At 63.7% G+C, this 17,038-nt stretch overlaps 7 protein-coding genes across 8 annotated transcripts; 3 read left to right on the forward strand and 4 right to left on the reverse strand.

The window, feature by feature from the left end:
* Positions 1 to 939: 939 nt before the first annotated feature.
* On the forward strand, positions 940 to 1,719 carry LOC62_01G000598 (uncharacterized protein; the record flags this gene model as incomplete). The annotated part of the gene is made up of 1 exon (XM_062767045.1): positions 940 to 1,719. The coding sequence occupies one exon, from the start codon at positions 940 to 942 to the stop codon at positions 1,717 to 1,719; it is 780 nt and encodes a 259-aa protein (XP_062623029.1).
* A 705-nt stretch (positions 1,720 to 2,424) lies between these two features.
* Positions 2,425 to 3,720, reverse strand: LOC62_01G000599 (uncharacterized protein). The gene is made up of 3 exons (XM_062767046.1): positions 3,618 to 3,720; positions 3,524 to 3,563; positions 2,425 to 3,467 (listed from the first exon to the last, which is right to left on the reverse strand). The coding sequence occupies exons 1-3, from the start codon at positions 3,695 to 3,697 to the stop codon at positions 2,814 to 2,816; spliced, it is 774 nt and encodes a 257-aa protein (XP_062623030.1). The 5' UTR covers positions 3,698 to 3,720; the 3' UTR covers positions 2,425 to 2,813.
* A 384-nt stretch (positions 3,721 to 4,104) lies between these two features.
* On the reverse strand, positions 4,105 to 6,611 carry RNF13 (E3 ubiquitin-protein ligase RNF13). The gene is made up of 6 exons (XM_062767047.1): positions 5,949 to 6,611; positions 5,663 to 5,823; positions 5,494 to 5,534; positions 5,266 to 5,444; positions 4,426 to 5,225; positions 4,105 to 4,391 (listed from the first exon to the last, which is right to left on the reverse strand). Exons 1-6 carry the CDS (start codon positions 6,113 to 6,115, stop codon positions 4,180 to 4,182), a joined length of 1,560 nt encoding a protein of 519 aa, XP_062623031.1. The 5' UTR covers positions 6,116 to 6,611; the 3' UTR covers positions 4,105 to 4,179.
* Positions 6,612 to 6,756: 145 nt separating this feature from the next.
* Ube2n (Ubiquitin-conjugating enzyme E2 N) lies at positions 6,757 to 9,401 on the forward strand. The gene is made up of 8 exons (XM_062767048.1): positions 6,757 to 7,017; positions 7,053 to 7,127; positions 7,161 to 7,501; positions 7,539 to 8,047; positions 8,425 to 8,464; positions 8,603 to 8,717; positions 8,815 to 8,910; positions 9,025 to 9,401. Exons 1-8 carry the CDS (start codon positions 6,804 to 6,806, stop codon positions 9,234 to 9,236), a joined length of 1,602 nt encoding a protein of 533 aa, XP_062623032.1. The 5' UTR covers positions 6,757 to 6,803; the 3' UTR covers positions 9,237 to 9,401.
* Positions 9,402 to 9,574: 173 nt separating this feature from the next.
* Positions 9,575 to 12,037, reverse strand: RIM9_2 (pH-response regulator protein palI/RIM9). The gene is made up of 3 exons (XM_062767049.1): positions 11,375 to 12,037; positions 10,413 to 11,321; positions 9,575 to 10,366 (listed from the first exon to the last, which is right to left on the reverse strand). Exons 1-3 carry the CDS (start codon positions 11,598 to 11,600, stop codon positions 9,705 to 9,707), a joined length of 1,797 nt encoding a protein of 598 aa, XP_062623033.1. The 5' UTR covers positions 11,601 to 12,037; the 3' UTR covers positions 9,575 to 9,704.
* Positions 12,038 to 12,903: 866 nt separating this feature from the next.
* LOC62_01G000603 (uncharacterized protein) lies at positions 12,904 to 15,534 on the forward strand (the record flags this gene model as incomplete). 2 transcript variants are annotated; one of them, XM_062767050.1, is made up of 3 exons in its annotated part: positions 12,904 to 13,390; positions 13,440 to 13,736; positions 13,775 to 14,559. In XM_062767050.1, the coding sequence occupies exons 1-3, from the start codon at positions 13,161 to 13,163 to the stop codon at positions 14,283 to 14,285; spliced, it is 1,038 nt and encodes a 345-aa protein (XP_062623034.1). In that variant the 5' UTR covers positions 12,904 to 13,160. The 2 variants fall into 2 exon arrangements, with proteins under 2 accessions (XP_062623034.1, XP_062623035.1); XM_062767051.1 differs by lacking the exons at positions 12,904 to 13,390; positions 13,440 to 13,736 and adding an exon at positions 14,792 to 15,534 and having other exon boundaries at positions 14,536 to 14,699.
* A 26-nt stretch (positions 15,535 to 15,560) lies between these two features.
* eif3j (Eukaryotic translation initiation factor 3 subunit J) lies at positions 15,561 to 16,853 on the reverse strand. The gene is made up of 4 exons (XM_062767052.1): positions 16,757 to 16,853; positions 16,584 to 16,681; positions 16,305 to 16,439; positions 15,561 to 16,121 (listed from the first exon to the last, which is right to left on the reverse strand). The coding sequence occupies exons 1-4, from the start codon at positions 16,773 to 16,775 to the stop codon at positions 15,627 to 15,629; spliced, it is 747 nt and encodes a 248-aa protein (XP_062623036.1). The 5' UTR covers positions 16,776 to 16,853; the 3' UTR covers positions 15,561 to 15,626.
* Between the last annotated feature and the right edge of the window lie 185 nt (positions 16,854 to 17,038).

Here is a 17,038-nt window from a genome sequence, read left to right on the forward strand (position 1 = left end):
GGCCTCTCGTACAGCGCACACAGCTACCACACTCGTGCATGACGACAGTGCCGACAGCGATCAGCGCTGGGGCGGGCTGGGGACATTACTCGCGCCGCCGCCGTGGGATGTGGTTGTGTCCAGTGGTCCCCGAGCCTCCCGTTTACGTTGTGGTTGCTGGGTCGTGTACGAAAAGTGGCAAGAGCCGTCGAGGCGGGAGTGGTGTCGTTGCCGTAACTTCAAACATGAGTCGCGAAATGAAACAGTGGCAAGTGCCTCGTGCCTGTAATAATAGCTTGTGGCAGAAAATAAACTCTGGGACCCAGCGTCATGTCGGCGAGAGTCTAGTCGTATCGTCGTTGCAGCAGCAGCTGCTGCTGCTACTGCTGCTGCTGCCGCACCGCACCTGTTCCTGCTCCAGCCGCTTGCAGTTACGGACGCAGGGACAAAAACGCCGGGTATCGTGCTGATCGCTGGGCACGCTGCGTCCCGTTCATTCCAGGGAGGGAGGACCTCCTCGGCGACGTCAACGTCGTTCGTTCGTCGGCGGAACTGAGCTGAGCTGAGCTGACGGCCGCCCGGTGCCCAGTTCCCAGTGCCCACCCACCGCAGCATCTGACATTGACCAGCCGTCTCGAGGGGGTGGGGGGGGGGGGGGAGCTTGCTTCCCGATTGGACCTGGGCTGAGCTGAAAGAGCGAGAGAGCGAGAGAGCGAGGCGACCGACGTGGTAGCCGATGTCGGGGAGAACATTGAATGCGGGAAGTTCAGGACGTGTTGGGCTCTCTTCTCAGAATACGCGATGACGAGGACGAGGACAGACCACATGCGGTAAAGCAGGTGCGGACTTTCCAACTGTCCAAGTGTCTTTCTGCTCTTCCAAAAAGGCATATAAACCCCCCTCCCTCCCCCTCAACTCGTCTCTTCCTCATCCCAACAACAACTCCAACAACTCTTCAACATGAAGCTCGCCTTCCTTGCCCTCATCCCCCTCATCGCTGCTGCCCCCGCGGCGCCGGCCGAGCCCCGCGGCTACAAGTCGTCGCTCGGCAACCTGCTCACCGCCGGCCAGCATAAGGGCCCCGACGGCGGCACCAACGTCAACATCAACGGCCTCAACGTCGGCGCCACCCCGGGCATCAGCGGCGCCAAGTTCGTCGGCTCCAACTACCAGGGCGTCCAGCTGTACCAGTTTGACGACGGAAACGTCGCGCCCCTCACCATCGGCCAGGGCGACACTGTCAACTCGTCGGTGACGGTCGGCGCCGACGGAGTCTGCTCCATCTGCACCAAGGGCTCCGGATGGGCCCCCAACGGCAACACGGCCGGCAAGCGCGACGGCGAGCTCACGGTCTCGCTCGACGCCCGCGACCCCACCGTCCAGAAGCGTACCCTCGGCCTCCTCTTCGGCCTCCTCGGCTCGGCCTTCAGCTGGGGCGGCGCCGGTGTCAACTACGGCTGCGGCGTCTACGTCGGCCCCTCGCGTGTCCCCGGCTACGTCTGCAACGGCGGCTACATCAACGTCTACAACGTCGGCATCGGCACCAGCTGTGGCATCAACGGCGGATACTACGTCGGCTGCAACAGCTACGGCACGCAGCTCTGGCGCTGGAACGACGGCTCGATCGGCCCCCTCTGCTTCAACCAGGGCTACCAGGTCCCCGACGTCTCGGTCGGCGGCGACGGCCTCTGCTCGTCCTGCTGGGGCGGCTGGGGCGGCTGGAACTCGTGGCGCAAGTAAAGCGTGGATGGGGTGTAGTCGTGAGATGTCAGCCTGCAGTGCTGGGTCGCGCGCCGCCACGCCGCCACGTTCGCCACATTTCCTTGTGACGCTCAATGCAATGGACACTGTGCACGTGTGAAGAGTTCAATCGAAACCACCATACATGGTAGAGGTAGTCAACGATGCAGTAATTCGAAGTTTGATGAACTGGTGCGGGGCTAGAGGCAGCTGGGAAGGGGAAGGCAGCGGGGCAGGAAGACAGAAGAAGGCAGCAGAGGCGGGGTGAGAACAAGAGCGGGTGACATTCCCCTCTGCCGCGGTAGGAGCGAAAGCGCGCCGTGCCCTAGCAGTAGAGGGGGGCCGAGAAACCGACCCGTGATATGAGCTGGTGGTCCTCCCTCCCTCCCGAAGGCATGCCCAGAAGCCAAGCCAGAGCGAGCATACAGCGCCGTTCTCAACCCCAGAACAGGCCTAGACCCCGCACGTAGCGAAGCAGGAGCGACGGGCCCATAAGGCGAGCGAGCCACAGCGTGAGCAGGTAGCATGCAGCTCGTAGTGCAGCAGGAAGTAAGTTCCCGCACTCGCACCCCCCTCGTCGCCTCGCCAGTTTCATTCCAGCACACACGACGTCCGCCAAGCCACGACAACGGCGGTATGCAGGAACCTCGCTTCCTTCCCGACGACGACGACGACGGTGGTCCCCGCTGCCTAACGACGCTGGTTACTGGTTACTGGTTACTGGTTACTGGTTACTGATCGACCCGGGTTTCCTCCCTCCCGCCACAGACAGGACAGGAACAGACACCGGGTGGGCGGCGGGGCGTGGCGACGATGGAAACGTTGTGAGCCAGGCAAGGAAGCGTTGTGCACAGGGCAAGGAGGCAAACTTTGTCGTTCTTGCAATGTGTGTCGGCCGAGCGAGCGAGCACCACGACTCGACTCCGGCAATGGTACGTGTATCGTGATTACAAAGTACAATCAATACTGTAGGCGTATGTTTTATTGAAGTGAAGTGGTGTAAAAGTGTCGTTTCTCCTCCCTCGTCTGTCGTTTCTTCTCCAGCCTCTCTGGTCGTGCGGCGAAGCAGCGTGTGAAGCGACCTCCGTCCGTCGCTAAAAGAACCCGCCGTGGCCACCACCATGGTGCCCATGATGCCCGCCATGGTGTCCACCATGGTGGTGATGTCCGCCGCCGAACCCGCCGCCAAAGCCACCGAGACCACCAAGGCCGCCGCCATACCCGAACGGCGAGCCGCCAAAGCCGCCCAGCCCGCCCCCGCCAAACGGGCCACAGCCGTACCCGTACGGCCTGCCAAAGCCGCCGCCGAACCCGGGCCGACCATACAGCCCGCCGCCCATGAGCCCGAACGGCGGCGGGCCCATGCTGTGCCCGTACAGCCCGCCAGAGTAGTACCCGTGGTGTCTGCGCCCGCCCGAGCCGAAGAGCAAGCTGCCGAGCAACAGCCCGCCCGCGCCGCCGGCCAGCCCGGCGCCGAGCCCGCTCCCGCCCCACGAGCGGCGGCGCTCGTCCGTGCTGCTGCTGGTTGAGCTTGGCACGCCGAGGAAACGGTTGTTCGTGTCGTCTTGCGCGATGGTCGGCTGGCGCTGCGGCTGCGATACGCGCGAGGTGGAGCTCGAGCTGTTGGCCGGCGGCGCGTACGCCGGCGGCTGGCCCTTGGCTGCGTTTGCTGCGTCCTGCAGCTGGTCGTCGTCGAGCGACGCGGGGTGATACCAGCTCACGGTGGGTGGCTCGGTCGTGGGGTTGATCTGGGGCGTGGTGTCAGGAGGAGGCAGGGGGCAGACGGGCAAGCAAGCAAGCGCACATAGAACCAGTTGTTGTATGCCTCGTCCCACTGTCGGAGCCTGCGCGTCGTCAGTGAGTGAGTGGCAACCACTACGGAGAGGGAGGGCACGCACCACGGCTCCGGGACGTCATCCGACCGGTGGGCCTTGGTCTTGTCCACGCTGTTGCCGCCGGTACTGCTGCTGCTTGCCATGATGAGTGGATGGAGTGTGATGGTAAGAGCGATGGAGAGGAGTGAGACCTGTTCGGTTGGCCGGCGTGGTTGTCACCCCCGCCCGCCCCCGCCTTCTCGACGTCACGACGATCGCTGCGCACGGGAGTAAATTGGATCAACGCCAAGACTTGGGTTCGGCGACTTCGGCGGTGGGGGAGTGGGTGGGGGGTGGGGGTGGTCCTAGGAGGTCGTGGGTTGGACAAACGACCCGGCGCGTGCATGCTGGCCGGTGGCAGCGGCGGCGATGGTGGCGAGAGCAGCAGCAGCGACAACGACACGACGTGGTCTCCGCTGTGCATATTGACGCCGCCGACGACGGCGGCAACGCCGCCAACAACAACGCCTCCCCGCACCCACTACCATGATACAATCAATGCATGTCAAAGTCCGTGGTGTACAGTCTATAGGTCTTAGGTCTCATCATCTCTGTGGTTTGTTGTTGGTCTGATGCCTGATCAGTTTCAGTATCCGCCCGGCCCCGTCTGCTCGTCGCGTGGCCGTGCAGACGATACGCTCGTGGTGCGGTCGCGTTCGCCGCCGTAACTGCTCATCCGCCGGCGCGCGCGCTTGATGAGCGCGAGGTAGCGCGCCGTGATGCGCGTGGGGGCGGTGTCGTGCTCGGCGTCCTCATCACTGCTCTCGGCATGTTGTTCAATCGCCTCGGGATTGAAGTCTGGCGTCAGTCATGCTCAGCACAACGCACACACCTTTTCGGCACAGCGGACAGCTCGTCGACACTTTGAGTAGCCACGGGTCGACGCACACTTGGTGGAACCGGTGCCGTCCCTCGCACGGCAACACGCGCAGGTCGTCGCCGGTCTCGAACTCTAGTAGACAGATTGGACACTGGTCGTCGGATACGATCGACGGTGTCTCGGGGAGTTGCACCTCGCGAGCCTCGTAAAACTCTTCAGGCTCAGCCTCGTACAGAGCCGAGTCGCGGATTGATGCACTGGGCGACACGATGCTCCCTATCCGCGTGCTGCCGCCGTAGTGATTGCTCGACACTGTGCTGTTGCGAGCCCGCAGCTCAGGAAGCATGACACCTATTTGCGACTCGTTGGGCTTGTACGGTTCCCCTTTCTTGCTTTGTCGTGGGGGAGAAGAGTAGACCTGCCGTTGCTGCGCACGCGGCGAGTTGCCCTCCTTGTTAAACTTGATGATCGGGAACGTGTCGATGATGGCTTGTGTGAGGCCCACACGCCGTAATGGTTGTGGCGGCTCTCCCGGCCCTGCCTCGGGCTGTTGTGACTGAGGTGCGAGCGATCGACGGATGACGGAGAACACGGTGATACACACCATGGCCGAGATGAAGCCGGCGATGACATACACCGCAATCATGCCCTTGTTCTTGCCTCCACCCGAGGGGCTGTCGGTGGAATCGGTCGGCTGGGGTGCTGTACTCGTCGGAAGAGGATCAGTGTCGTTACGCGCAACAATAGTAGCGGCGAGGTAGCTCATATGCGGCAGGTTGCCGCCTGCGAGTGTCGTATTCACATCGCTTGCGCTGCATCTTTAGCGGCGGCACACAGGACACCACCACTCACGAGTTATTTAGCTGTTGGGCGTTAAAGTAAAAGTATGTGTCGTTTGTGTTGACAAACTGCGAGTTGAACAGCCTCGCCGTGTCCTTGCTCGACGTGCAAAAGACATCGAGTGGCTTTTCAAAGTTCTGAATGTAGTTTTGATTGAGGAGGCAGGCGGACGAGTAGAGGGTGTAGAGGAGCTGGGCGGCGTGAGTATGGCGCGCGCAGATGGGCGATGGGCAGACCTACAGCTGACACGGCTCCTCGGTCGCGCGCAAGTGTGATCATGTCTGCGAGCAAGTCAGTGGCTGCTGCTGCTGCGAGTGGCTGGCTGCGGGGATGCTGGTGCCTTTGGCTTTGGCTTTGGGTTCAAACACTGCGCAGCCCTCTTCGTGCTTGCGCAGCACGCAGCACTCACCCCACTCTTGGCTGGCGTTGGTCTCGTTGGCATCGCACGAGATGTAGGCGATCCACGGCGTCGACGAGGTGACGTTCGGGCCCATCGTCTCCTCTGTAAAGTGAACGAGGGCGCCTTGTGTCACGTTGGTGGTGTGGGTGTCGGCCGAGAGCTGATACGAGCTGGGGGTTGTGTCAGCAATACCTCGAGGGCTGCGCGCGGCGAGTGCGCCGAAACGGGCACGTCGTGCCCACGAGAGGCGCCGCCGCAGCGGGCAACACTCGCGCACCATGGGCTGACTACTCACACTTTGCTGTTTCCGTAGACGCCCGGGAGGCCGAGGGGGTTGACCCACTTGACGGTGAGGGAGGACGAGGGGATGACGGTCGAGTCGTTGACCGGCAGCGCGGGGACGTAGGCGGCTGCTGGCGGGGGCGCGGCCGCGAGCGCCAGGAGCCCAAGCCAGAGGTGCATGGCGGGCGGTGGGCACCGCGCTGGGGGATGGGGAGGGGATGGGGCGTCGGTGTTGTCTTTCGGCAGAGAAGAAGTAGAAGTGTGGGAGTTGGCAAGTTTGGATCTCGCAATGGCCGTGTTCAAGGCGGTGCGTCGAGAGGGTGGAGGGTTGCCATTCGGGGGGTTTCTACCTCGGGGCCATGACGCGAGAAACGCGGGGCCGGCGATGGGAGGGGCGTTGGCGTGTGTTTTCACAGAGTACGTTGCTGCAGGTGCTGCAGTTGACAGAGGCTGGAGTGTGTTGTGCAGCGAGCGGCAGTGTGGTTCCTGGGAACGAGCTGCTAACCTAGCTGGTGTGATGCGGCTGTACCGGGGTTTGTATCGTTCGGCGCGCGTCTGGCTGGCTGGTACAGGGCCGAACAAGGTCTAATCAATTGTGATTAGGCCAGGCTGTGTGGTGTGTTGTGCCCTACAAGTGTGCTCAACTTGCAATGCCGACGGAGATGTGTGAGCAGTTGAGTGTGTTGTTGTGGGAAAGGTGACTGTTAAAGTTGGGGCGGCAGACGACGACGACGACGATTGCAACAGCGGTCACTTTCGAAACAACAAGCCGCAGCAGCAGCCGCAGTTGAACATGCCGATCACTACCACATTTCATCGCACTCTTGCCATCTCGCCACATTTTCTGCAAAACCACCAACAAACCACAATGCAGCGCATCGCCGCACGCCCAAATGCATGGGCAAGCACAAGCGCCGCCGCCATCCCCGCGCGGCCACTAGCGCACACCGCCGCCGTTGCCCGCGCCGGCTCCCGGCGGCATCAGCACTCGACAACCTCCACCGCCGAACCGTTCAAGATCCTCTTCTGCGGCTCGGACGCCTTCTCGGTCGCTGCACTCGACGCGGTGCTGGGGGCCGAAGGTAAGCGCTCCCACCCAGTGCTCCGCTGACAACAGACGTATGGCAGTCGATCACGGTGCTCTCCCCGCCCGACCAGCTGGGCGGCCGGCGGCGCTCGCAGCTCTTCTCACGTGAGTAACTCCCAACCACGCCGCTCACGCCAGCCCCGATCAAGTCGTACGCACTCGAGCGCGGGCTGACGGTACACGACGTCCCCCGCACGGGGCTGAAGGGCGCGACCTTCCCGCACCCGTTTGAGCGGCACGACCCGGCGCATCTCCTGCTCACAGCGTCCTTCGGACACATTGTGCCGACGCCGCTGCTCGAGCCGTTCGGGCACGCGCTCAACGTCCACCCTTCCCTACTGCCCAAGTACCGCGGCGCAGCGCCCGTCCAGTGGGCGATCGCGAACGGGGACAAGCACACGGGCGTGAGCGTACAGACGGTCGGCAAGCGCGAGGCCGGCGTCGACTCTGGCGCGATCCTCGGCGCTGTCGAGGGTGTCGTGAGTGGTTGTGCCTGCTGCGAGCTGACGCCGCCAGCCAATCCCCCCAGACGCAACGTATGCCTCGCTCCTGCCCGACCTCTCGCACGTCGGCAGCAGGCTGCTCGTCGCTGTCCTGCGGCAGCTGCTGCGGGGCGAGAGCCGCCCGCACGCGCAGGACGGCGCAAATGTGACCCGCGCGCCCAAGGTGACGGGGGACACGGCGCGGGTCGACTGGGCTAGTCACTCCGCAACGACAGTGGACAGGCGGCACCGCGCCTTCGGGCACCAGGCGCCGCTGTGGGCCGAGCTGGCGGGCAACAGCGTGCAGCTGCTGGGCGTGGGACGGGCCGAGGCCGCCGCGGCCGATCTCGGCCCGCACGCGCCCGGCACGGCGCTGCTTGACCGCCCTGGCCGACGACTTCTCGTCGCGACTGTTGCCGACGCCGCTGGCCCGGCCTCCTGGCTCGCGGTTACGCGCGTCAAGACGGCCGGGAGGAAGGAGCTCGACGCGGCTGACTGGTGGAACGGCCTGCCCAAGGCCGACAGGGAGCGGGGGTTCACTGTGTTTGTGTAGAAGTCATTTAAAGTCATTGCATGAATCGTGTTGTGGGGACGAGGTGTCGGCGTAGCTGTCGACGGCGCGCGCGCCGTGGTCAGTGCCGTTGAGGACACCCGCCGACTCTTTGACCTCGTCTTTTGACTTCGGGTCAGTCCTGGCCCACCCCTGATGTCATAGCTCGTGTGAACATTACGTAACGCCTCATCCCCACCCCAGCCTAACGCACGCCGCCGCCGCCGCAATCGCACCGCCCACTGACGCCTTGCGACCGTCACTTACATTGTGATATCAGTGACTTGGTCTCTTCCAGCCAACCTACAACATCGACAGACAGCACAACGGTACGCTAGGCGGCAAGCAAGGACGCACTGACGCACGCTAGACATAGCACCATGGCTGGCCTTCCTAAGCGTATCCTCAAGGTGGGTGGTGCGCTTGTCGAGGGGACGACGGCTGACCTGCGCCTTCCTCTGCCTCCCCGCCGCCGCATGCAACGTCCTTCCTTCCCTGTCTGCGACCACTCGGGGCTCACGGCTCGCTCCGCTCGCCGCTCACCACAGGAAACCGAGCGCCTCATGTCCGACTCGCCCCCCGGCATCACCGCCGCGCCCCACGAGGACAACCTGCGCTACTTTGACGTGACAATAGCCGGGCCCGAGAGTTCTCCGTACGAGGGTGAGCGAGCGAGCGAGCGGGCGAGCGGGCGCCCGCCAGCCTCCATGCCATGCCCCAACGACGCCTCCCCCGATCGTCGACGCTGACACCACCCCAGGCGGCATCTTCAAGGCGGAGCTCTTCCTCCCGGAAGAGTACCCCATGAACCCGCCCAAGGTGCGCTTCCTGACCAAGATTTACCACCCGAACATTGGTGAGTCGTCGTGAGCGAGCACGCACGCGCAGCGTGCGAGCGGGCACTAGCACCACTGCCTGCTGCCGCCCGCCCTCGGCCCGGCCCGGCGCTGACGCGCCGCCCCGCGCCTAGACAAACTCGGCCGTATCTGCCTCGACATCCTCAAGGACCGCTGGTCGCCCGCGCTCCAGATCCGCACGGTGCTCCTCTCCATCCAGGCGCTCCTCGGCGCGCCCAACCCAGACGACCCGCTCGCCAACGACGTCGCGCAGGCCTGGAAGGAGGACGAGAAGGCCGCTATTGCCGAGGCCAAGGTGTGGACGCAGAAGTGGGCCAGCGAGTGAGCAGGCCCGCTCGAGGCGCGCAGCGCCGAGAGGCGGGCCGAGGTGCGCGAGTAAGCTCGTGGCTGGAGCTGAGCTTGTGATCTTGCGCTGGCTCGGTCCGGATCACTGTTCAAGTATACCCCCAGTACCCCCGTAGCACCCGTGGCGTATGGACGAGGTCAGGTCATTGCGTATGGCGTGGGTGGTCGTGTGTACCGCCGGGCACGTGAGACCGCTGCTGTGCGGCTGGCGCGACTGGGCGGCCGGTGCGCCATTGAACCTCACGCTTGTCTTCTGTGCCGCCTTTTGCTGATAACCACCACCACACCACCTCGCGCACTCGCCCTGCGGGCTCGTGCTCTCCTTGCAGTCGTGCATCCGCTAGCATAATCGCAGTACAGTACAAACTCCACCCCTCGTGACGGTCGTCGTCTCCGTGAACATTACGCGTTACACGCATCTATGCCCCGTGTTTCCTGTATCACCCCCCTACTGCCTCACAGCCGAGCTGCTCTTCTCTGGTGGTGGCTGGTACGTCGACGCGCCGGCAACCTGGCCGTAGCTCGGCGGTCTGGGCGCCTCGTCCACCTCGTCCACCTCGTGCGCCGTCGGCATCTGCACCGGCGGCGGAACGGGCGGGTACGCGGCGCCGACGTACGTTCCGTATCCGGTCGGCGACGTGATGTGCTCCTGGCCCTGGCTGTACTCTGACGACACCGAGTGCTGGCGGTTCAACAGGCTCGACTGCTGAGGGTTAACCAGGTGCTGTGGTGTCGGCACCTGGATCGGCGACGCCGGCTGCCCCTGCTGCTGCGCAGTAGTGTACCCAAAGCCTTGGTGACCAGTGTACTCGCGCTCCTGCGCGGGACTTGTTGCCGCACGTCCGATACCGCCCAGTCCGTCGTCCTCGTACGCGTGGTGGTACGGGTCAGCGGGGTTGACCACTGGTCCCGGGTCGTGGTACCCATGCGAATCGGCCGATGCGGGAGCTCGGCTGGCAACAGCGGCTCCGCCCGCGTAGTAGTCGTGCCCGCCCTGAGGCGCGGCGGCCTGCGGTGCGTATCCCTGCTGGTTGCCGTACGGGTCGTTGTAGCCCTGCTGGTTGTAGTGTTGCTGCGGCTGCTGCTGCTGGCCGTAGGGGTCGTTGTAGTCTGGAGAGTGTTAGCTGAATACTTACTCACTCGCTCAGCCACTCACAATCACCGTGGCCTTGGCCTTGGCCCTGGTTGTAGTTGTAGTTGTCGTTGAACTCTTCGTAGCCCTGGTTCTGGTTGTAGTCGTGTCCACCGCGGTGAGGCTGGTCGACACCGCCGCCGCCAGCACCAACACCAGCCGCGCCGGCAGTCATATAGCTGCTACCGGTCGAAGGCTGGCGCTGCGGCGCGAGGCCCTGCTGTCCGTAACCGTAGTCGTTGGGGCCACCGCCGTAACCGTTCTGCGGGGTGCCTTGCTTGCGACCGTACCCAACACCCACGCCCTGGAGCACCGAACCGTCGCGGCGAAGCGGCCTGGGCTGGGATGACGCGGGAGAGTCGTCGTACAGATACTTGTCCTCGTGGTCCTCCTTCTGGGGCACGCGCTCGTACGGCTGGAAGTTGGGCAGGTCCTGCTCCTTCTGGCGGCGCTGGTCGTCACGGAGGGCCTGGAGTCTCATGTCCGTGTCACGGTTGTAGTCGTCCATCTCCTTGTCACGGCGACGGCGGCCGTTGTTGTTGTCCCTGCGTCCACCGCCTCCGCAGCAGCAGCAGCCGGCCATGCCCCAAGCACAGCCTGCGAAACCGCACAGCAGCCATCCGGCGAGCGTCATCCACACGGCGGCGCCAACGTTGGCTGACGCGCCGCTGACGCTCTGAATTCTCGACTTGGCGATGAAGAAAATGGCCAGGTCGAAAATGAAGGCAATGAGCGTGATGCCTCCCGCGATGCCGGCGAAACACGTCGGGAAGCACAGCACGCTGAAGCCAGGGATGAGGTCAAGCAGGCCGCAAATCAGCGAGATGACCGCGAAAGCCAGGGCGATCGGGTGGAGGATGAGCGTGTATGTCAGTGCCTTTGAGATGACACTGGGGATGTTGAACAGCTTGACGTTGAGAATAGTGTTTAGGTCTAGAGGGGGAGGGGATCAGCGCTGCCACTCACACACACACCACCACACCTACCAAAGTTGTAGCCGACCTGAGGGCCGACACAGTTCTCTGACCCGCTCTGGGTGAGGCAGTAGCCCAGCGTGCCGAGCCTGAGGCTGCCCGCATAGTCGCCGTTGGCAAAGTTGGCCTCGAGAAAGTAGAATGTCTTGAGGAGCGGGGTGTTGAAGGATACAAGCGCGAGGACGACACACGCGGCCAGGATGAGCAGGACGCCGGGGAGGCCAGAGGCGCACGACATGGCGCGGGGAGGAGTGTGCTGCTGCTGTGCGCGCTGTGCGTTCTATACGTGCTGGATGCCAACGAGCGATGTTGTGGTTGTGGTGGTGGTCGCAACGGGCCGAGTGTGTGAGTGTAACACGCCGAGATGTGAATCGGTCGAGTAGAGCAGGGAGCACAGGAGGAGTGCGTCCTATGTAGTCGAGACTGGCTGGTCTGGCCAGTGTCGATGATATGCGGTGCCTGCAGTGGCAGCACGAGGACGACGAGACACTGACCCCTAGGTAGTGTGCGTGGGATGGGGTGGGACGTGTGGGGGCGTGAGTGGAGGGGAGTGATCGCGTCGCGCAGTTGACAATAGCGCGTTGGTCGACGTCGATCTGGCGTGGTGCGTGTAGATCGTAGTAGATTGAAGGAGATGATGATGCGGTGGATGAGAAGTGATTGACCGGGGTGGGGGGTGAGGGGTGGTTCGAGGTCACTGCTCGGCTCGGCTCCTTGCTGCATGTATGCCTGCCTTGTCGCGCAGTGTGTTACCAGCCATCACTGCCTGCCTGCCTGCAGTGTCTGTCCTGTCTTGGACGCGCGCGCCCCGTGCCGCCTTCCCTCTCCGCCGGGGCGCGTGCCTTCCTTCCTTCCCTTGCTCGCCTCGCCTTTGCCTCGCCGCCCCGGCGCCGACAAACCAAACCATAAAGCGGTGCCATTTTCAGGTGGCACCACCGTCATTTCGGCCCTGCAACCCGCACCGCATACATGGTAGGCCGTAGGGGGACACTGCACTGCACGCAGCACGATGACGCGTTGCACTCATGTACAGACTGTACTACGCTGTCATGTATGACAGTTGATCGCCCGACGCTGACTGTCCCGTCTGCTGTGGTCGCCCGACGAGGCGGTAGCTTCGGGGGCTCGGCTGCGAGCTCGCGCCCAAGTGCTGCAGCGCTCCTGACACTGCTGCACATCCCTTGTCTGCTTCGTTGCTTCTCGCCTCGACCCTTGGTTGGTGCACTAGTTAAGCCCAGCTGATCTCCCCCCTACCCTCCTGCCTGCCGTTACTGCTGCTGCTTCACTCACCGTGTCAACAAAAGCCCCGCCGGCTTTGAATTGTATCTATCTCCAATGTTGAAACTCGGCTCTCAACCCACTTTACTGGAATGAGGGGTTTCACATCAAAAGTGGCACTAACAGGCGTCGGGCAAGGCATGTCAGGCACGACACCATACCACGTGGAAATTTGCTCCCGTTCAGCGATCGCCTCGCCTCTGCCTTCCCCTTGCCTGACCCGCCGCCACTCTAAATGTGCCAACAACCTCGTGCTACTTGCTCTCGAATCCCATCCAGAATCCCAGAGACGACCTTCGACATCCAACATCCTTCACAATCCTTACTCTCACACCGACCTTCTCCCCTTCCTCCTCCCTCTCCATCGTCCTGGAAGCCGCTCTCTACGCACCAGCGTAATACTACACCAGAGAAACAACAACCCAACAATTACAACTCCGGTGACTGTGTAACAAGCCAACCTCTCTAGCGCCCACGCAGTCCCATCGGCCAGATCACACACACAGCAAACCACCCAGTCATGTCCAAATTCTACATGTCCGGCGATGGCCGTGCGGCCTCGCTCGACGAGCCAGACTTCCCATCTGGCGCCGGTGGCCGCTCAAAGAAGTCCTACAACAAGCCGCAGGCGCACAAGGACGACTACTATGAGCTCGGCGAGGAGCGCGATATGGGCTTTGACGTCCGCGCCGACTTTGACGGCACCGGACCACGTTGGAGCGAGATGTACGGCGTGGCCAAGAACGAGCAGTGAGTGGGAGGTTGGGGCGAGGTGAGATTTGTTTGGCTAACGCTCCAGGTACCGCCCCGTGTACGACCATGTCGCACCCGCCGGCACGGGCGAGGTTGGCGCCAGGCCTATGCGACACGACTACAGCCAGGCGCGCGACCCCGAGATGGTGTCGGTGCCGGTGCTTGGCCCCGAGTGGGAGAAGGGCGAGCTCCACGCCCAGTCGAGGCGAGGCAAGAAGGAGATCCGGTCCGACGAGCGCAACACTGCCATCAAGGCCTGGAACCGTGACCAGCGCGGCATGTGTGGTATCCGATGGCTTACCCGCACGTGGTTTGTCTTTATCGCCTTCTTCTTTATCGCTGCGTGAGTGTGGGCTGGTGTGGCACCGTGCTAACGAACAGTCTTATCGTCGTGCTCTTCTTCACGATCCCCCGTGCGGCCGTGTGGTCGTGGTACCAGCCCGACCCGTTCCAGCTGAACAACGATACCTCGCTGCCGGTCATCACGCGTATCCCGGCCAACTTTTCGTTCGACGCCGGCCTGCACCTGCTGGTGGACGCGACGAGCTCTTGGCTGCCGGTGCGCTTTTCGAATGTCCAGGCTACGATCTACGACGTGCAGTCGAGCAAGATCATCGCCCAGGGCAACAAGAAGTCGTTTACCGTGCAGAACAAGAAGGACCAGCCGGTCGTCTTCCCCATCCACTTCAGCTATGTCGCGTTCAACACGTCCGACACTACGTGGTCGGACATGTACAACGCGTGCCAGTACCAGTTCCCCGGGGTGCAGCGGGCCGACCTCAAGTGGACCATCGAAATCAGACAGGGGATTGTCGGCATGGTGACCAAGCCGGTGTCGACGGACTCGTTTACGGGTGTCAACTGTCCGTTCCAGTTCAGTGACAAGTCGTAAGCGAGCGGCGCAGAGAGGCGCCAGCTGCTCTGCCGCAATACTGCGAGCTGGGGCTTGGCCCAAGCTGTTTGTGCTTAACCAACGACCCGGACGCTCCCCAACGACGACGACCACGTCCCACGTCCCACGTCCCCCCTTCCCCCTCCCCCACGCCTCACGACCGACCATGATCTTGGACATTGCTCGACGACTCGACTCCCTCCCCGCGCGCCCGGCCCGCGCAGTGTACGTATTACCATCGCATCACATTCTCTATGCAATACATGGCCCAGGAGGGGTGGGGTGGTGGTGGTCTGTGCGGCGTGGAGCACGTCATGGCGCGGGGTGTCAGCGAGTGAGCGAGCGCAGCGAGCGAACGGCCCGTAGATCAGACGAGTGTTGACACCACTTACATCTCCGCCGACGACACAATGGGTACGTCGGCGTCGCCTGCCCGCCTGCCCTGCTGACGGGCGGTACCTCAGACGTCCAGAGCCCCCCGCCGCCACCAACGCCGCCCAGCACAGCGATGGCATGGAGCGAGCCCGTGTCGCCTACGTCTCCGCTGTCGCCCGTCGCGACGGCACCAACCTTCAGTCGCACACCACCACGCACCCTGCCCGAGATCAACGCGGCGATCGCGCTCGCCTCGTCAAGCGGGGCAGTGAGCGAGCGCGAGGAGCTGCTCGTGGGCGCAGTGGAGGCGCTGTACGCGCTCCTCTCTGGCTCGTCGTCCCCTTCTTCCCTTCCCGCAGCCAAAGAGCCAACGCCGGCACACACCCTCGCCGCAGCCTCCCGCGCCCTCGAACTCATCAGCAGCCTGCACGCCCTCGCGCTCCTGCACCTCCGGCGCATGACGGACGAGCTCGACACGCTCGCGGGGTGGCTGGACGCGCAGCTCGACGTGCTCGCGCTACGCGAACGCGCGAACGACTGGGCGCGCGTCGAGGCGACTGCCGAGCTCGTCCATGCCGAGGAGAGCGCGCACCATACCCTCGGCGTAGGGGCGGTCGTGGGGCTCGGGCATGCGGGGTTACTTGGCGTCGACGAGGCGCGCGGACACCTCTTCGACGTGGTCGCGCAGGCGCGTGTCTTGGGGTCCGAGGACGTCGCGCTGCATGCCCAAGCGCGGTTCGTGCGCCTCGGCCTGGATAACGTTGCCACGGTGAAAGCTAGGTATGCGGCCAAGCGGCCCGTCCTCGGGCGTATTGCCCAGCTGTTGGGCCTGTGTGAGGCGCTGCTGCGCGACACCGTTGTTGTAGATCAGTAGTTGTGTCGCGCCGCGCTGCAGCCTAGCTAGGCCAATGCCAGAGCGGCCGGGCTACGCCCGCCGCTCATTCGCGCTACATGCAATGTACCACTCTACATAAAGTCGTCGTCGTCGAGGACGTCGTCGTACGCCTCGGTGTCGACCTTTGAGCCGAGCGCCTTGGTGGCGCCGAGCTTGGGCTTGGCCGCGCCGCCCTTCTTCTTGCCCGACGCCTTGTCGCGCTCCTCCTGCTGCTTGGTGTTGCCGATAACCGAGAGCGACGACGACACCTTGCGCGTCTGCACGGCCGAGAGCGACTCGACGAGGTCCTTGGCCAGCTGCTCCACAAAGCCGGGGTACAGCCCGTTGGTCTCGTGCTTGCTCGTGATGGCCACGACAATGTTGCGGCTCAGCTCGGCAAAGTCGGCCTTGGTCACCGGCTTGGCCGTGAGGACCGCCTTGAGCGCCTCGCTGCGGTCCACAGACAGGTCGCCCATCAGGTCGGACGCGACGGCCAGGTCAGAGTCCAGCTCCTTCTGGCGCGCCTCTCGCCGCCTGTCCTGCTCTGTCCGCTCGTCGATGAGGTCGTTGGTGTCGCCGCGCTCGCGCTGGGTGGGGTGTCAGCACGCACGCGTCGCCGTCGGCCGAAGGCCGGCGGTGGCGGGTGGGGGGCTGAGGCCAGCAGACAAGGCTAGCGGCACTGTCGATGACTGTACCGCTTCATACCCCTCGCCGCTCGTCACCCGCTCCGCGCCACGGCCGCTGCGCGACCGTAGCTAGTGCCCACTCACAGCCTCGGCAGCCAGACGCTCCTTCTCAGCGAGCTTCTGCTTGAGCGTCATCTTCTTCTTGGGCGGGGCCGCGGTGGCGCCCGTCTTGGGGGCGGGGGCGGCCTTCTTCTCGGAATCGGACACGTCCCAGTCGTCCTGTGGTGTGGTCAGCAAGGTTGTGCAAGGCGCGCAAGGCTAGTAGCGCTCGGGCGCGCTAGTGAACGGGCACGGTGGTGTGATGCGGCTCTGCTATCCAGCGACGAGCCGCACCAACGCGCACGACGCCACACCGACACCCACCTCCTCCTCGTCCTCGCCGGCCCACTTGTTCTGCGTGGGCTTGGGCAGCGCGATGGTCGGCTGCGGGGTCGAGGTCGACGGGGTGTCGACGTCAACGTCTGGGGGCAGGTGTCAGCTTGGTCTTGGTCGTGTGCGGCGTGCCGAGCCGTGGGCTGGCCTGCAGCGATACCCACCCCAGTCGTCGTCGGACATGATGGCGGTGTGTGTGGTGTGGGGTAGGGGTGAGGGGGGGTGCTGGCGATGCTGCCTTAAGTGCTGCGGCGTGTGACAATGGTCGTTTGAGTTATCGTCGCTGCTCGTTTCCGACTTTTGTTTCAACACGTCTAGGTGGCAACAAAGCACCCTGCTCCAATTTTCAAAGTCGCATTTTTGGGTCATTTATCCCGGCCGAACCAACGGCCTCCAGGCCTCCACTTTGGTGGATCACTTTGGCCAACTGGTCCACCACTTGCAGC

This window comes from Vanrija pseudolonga, chromosome 1 (genome assembly GCF_020906515.1).
Source record: "Vanrija pseudolonga chromosome 1, complete sequence".
Taxonomy (NCBI): domain Eukaryota; kingdom Fungi; phylum Basidiomycota; class Tremellomycetes; order Trichosporonales; family Trichosporonaceae; genus Vanrija; species Vanrija pseudolonga.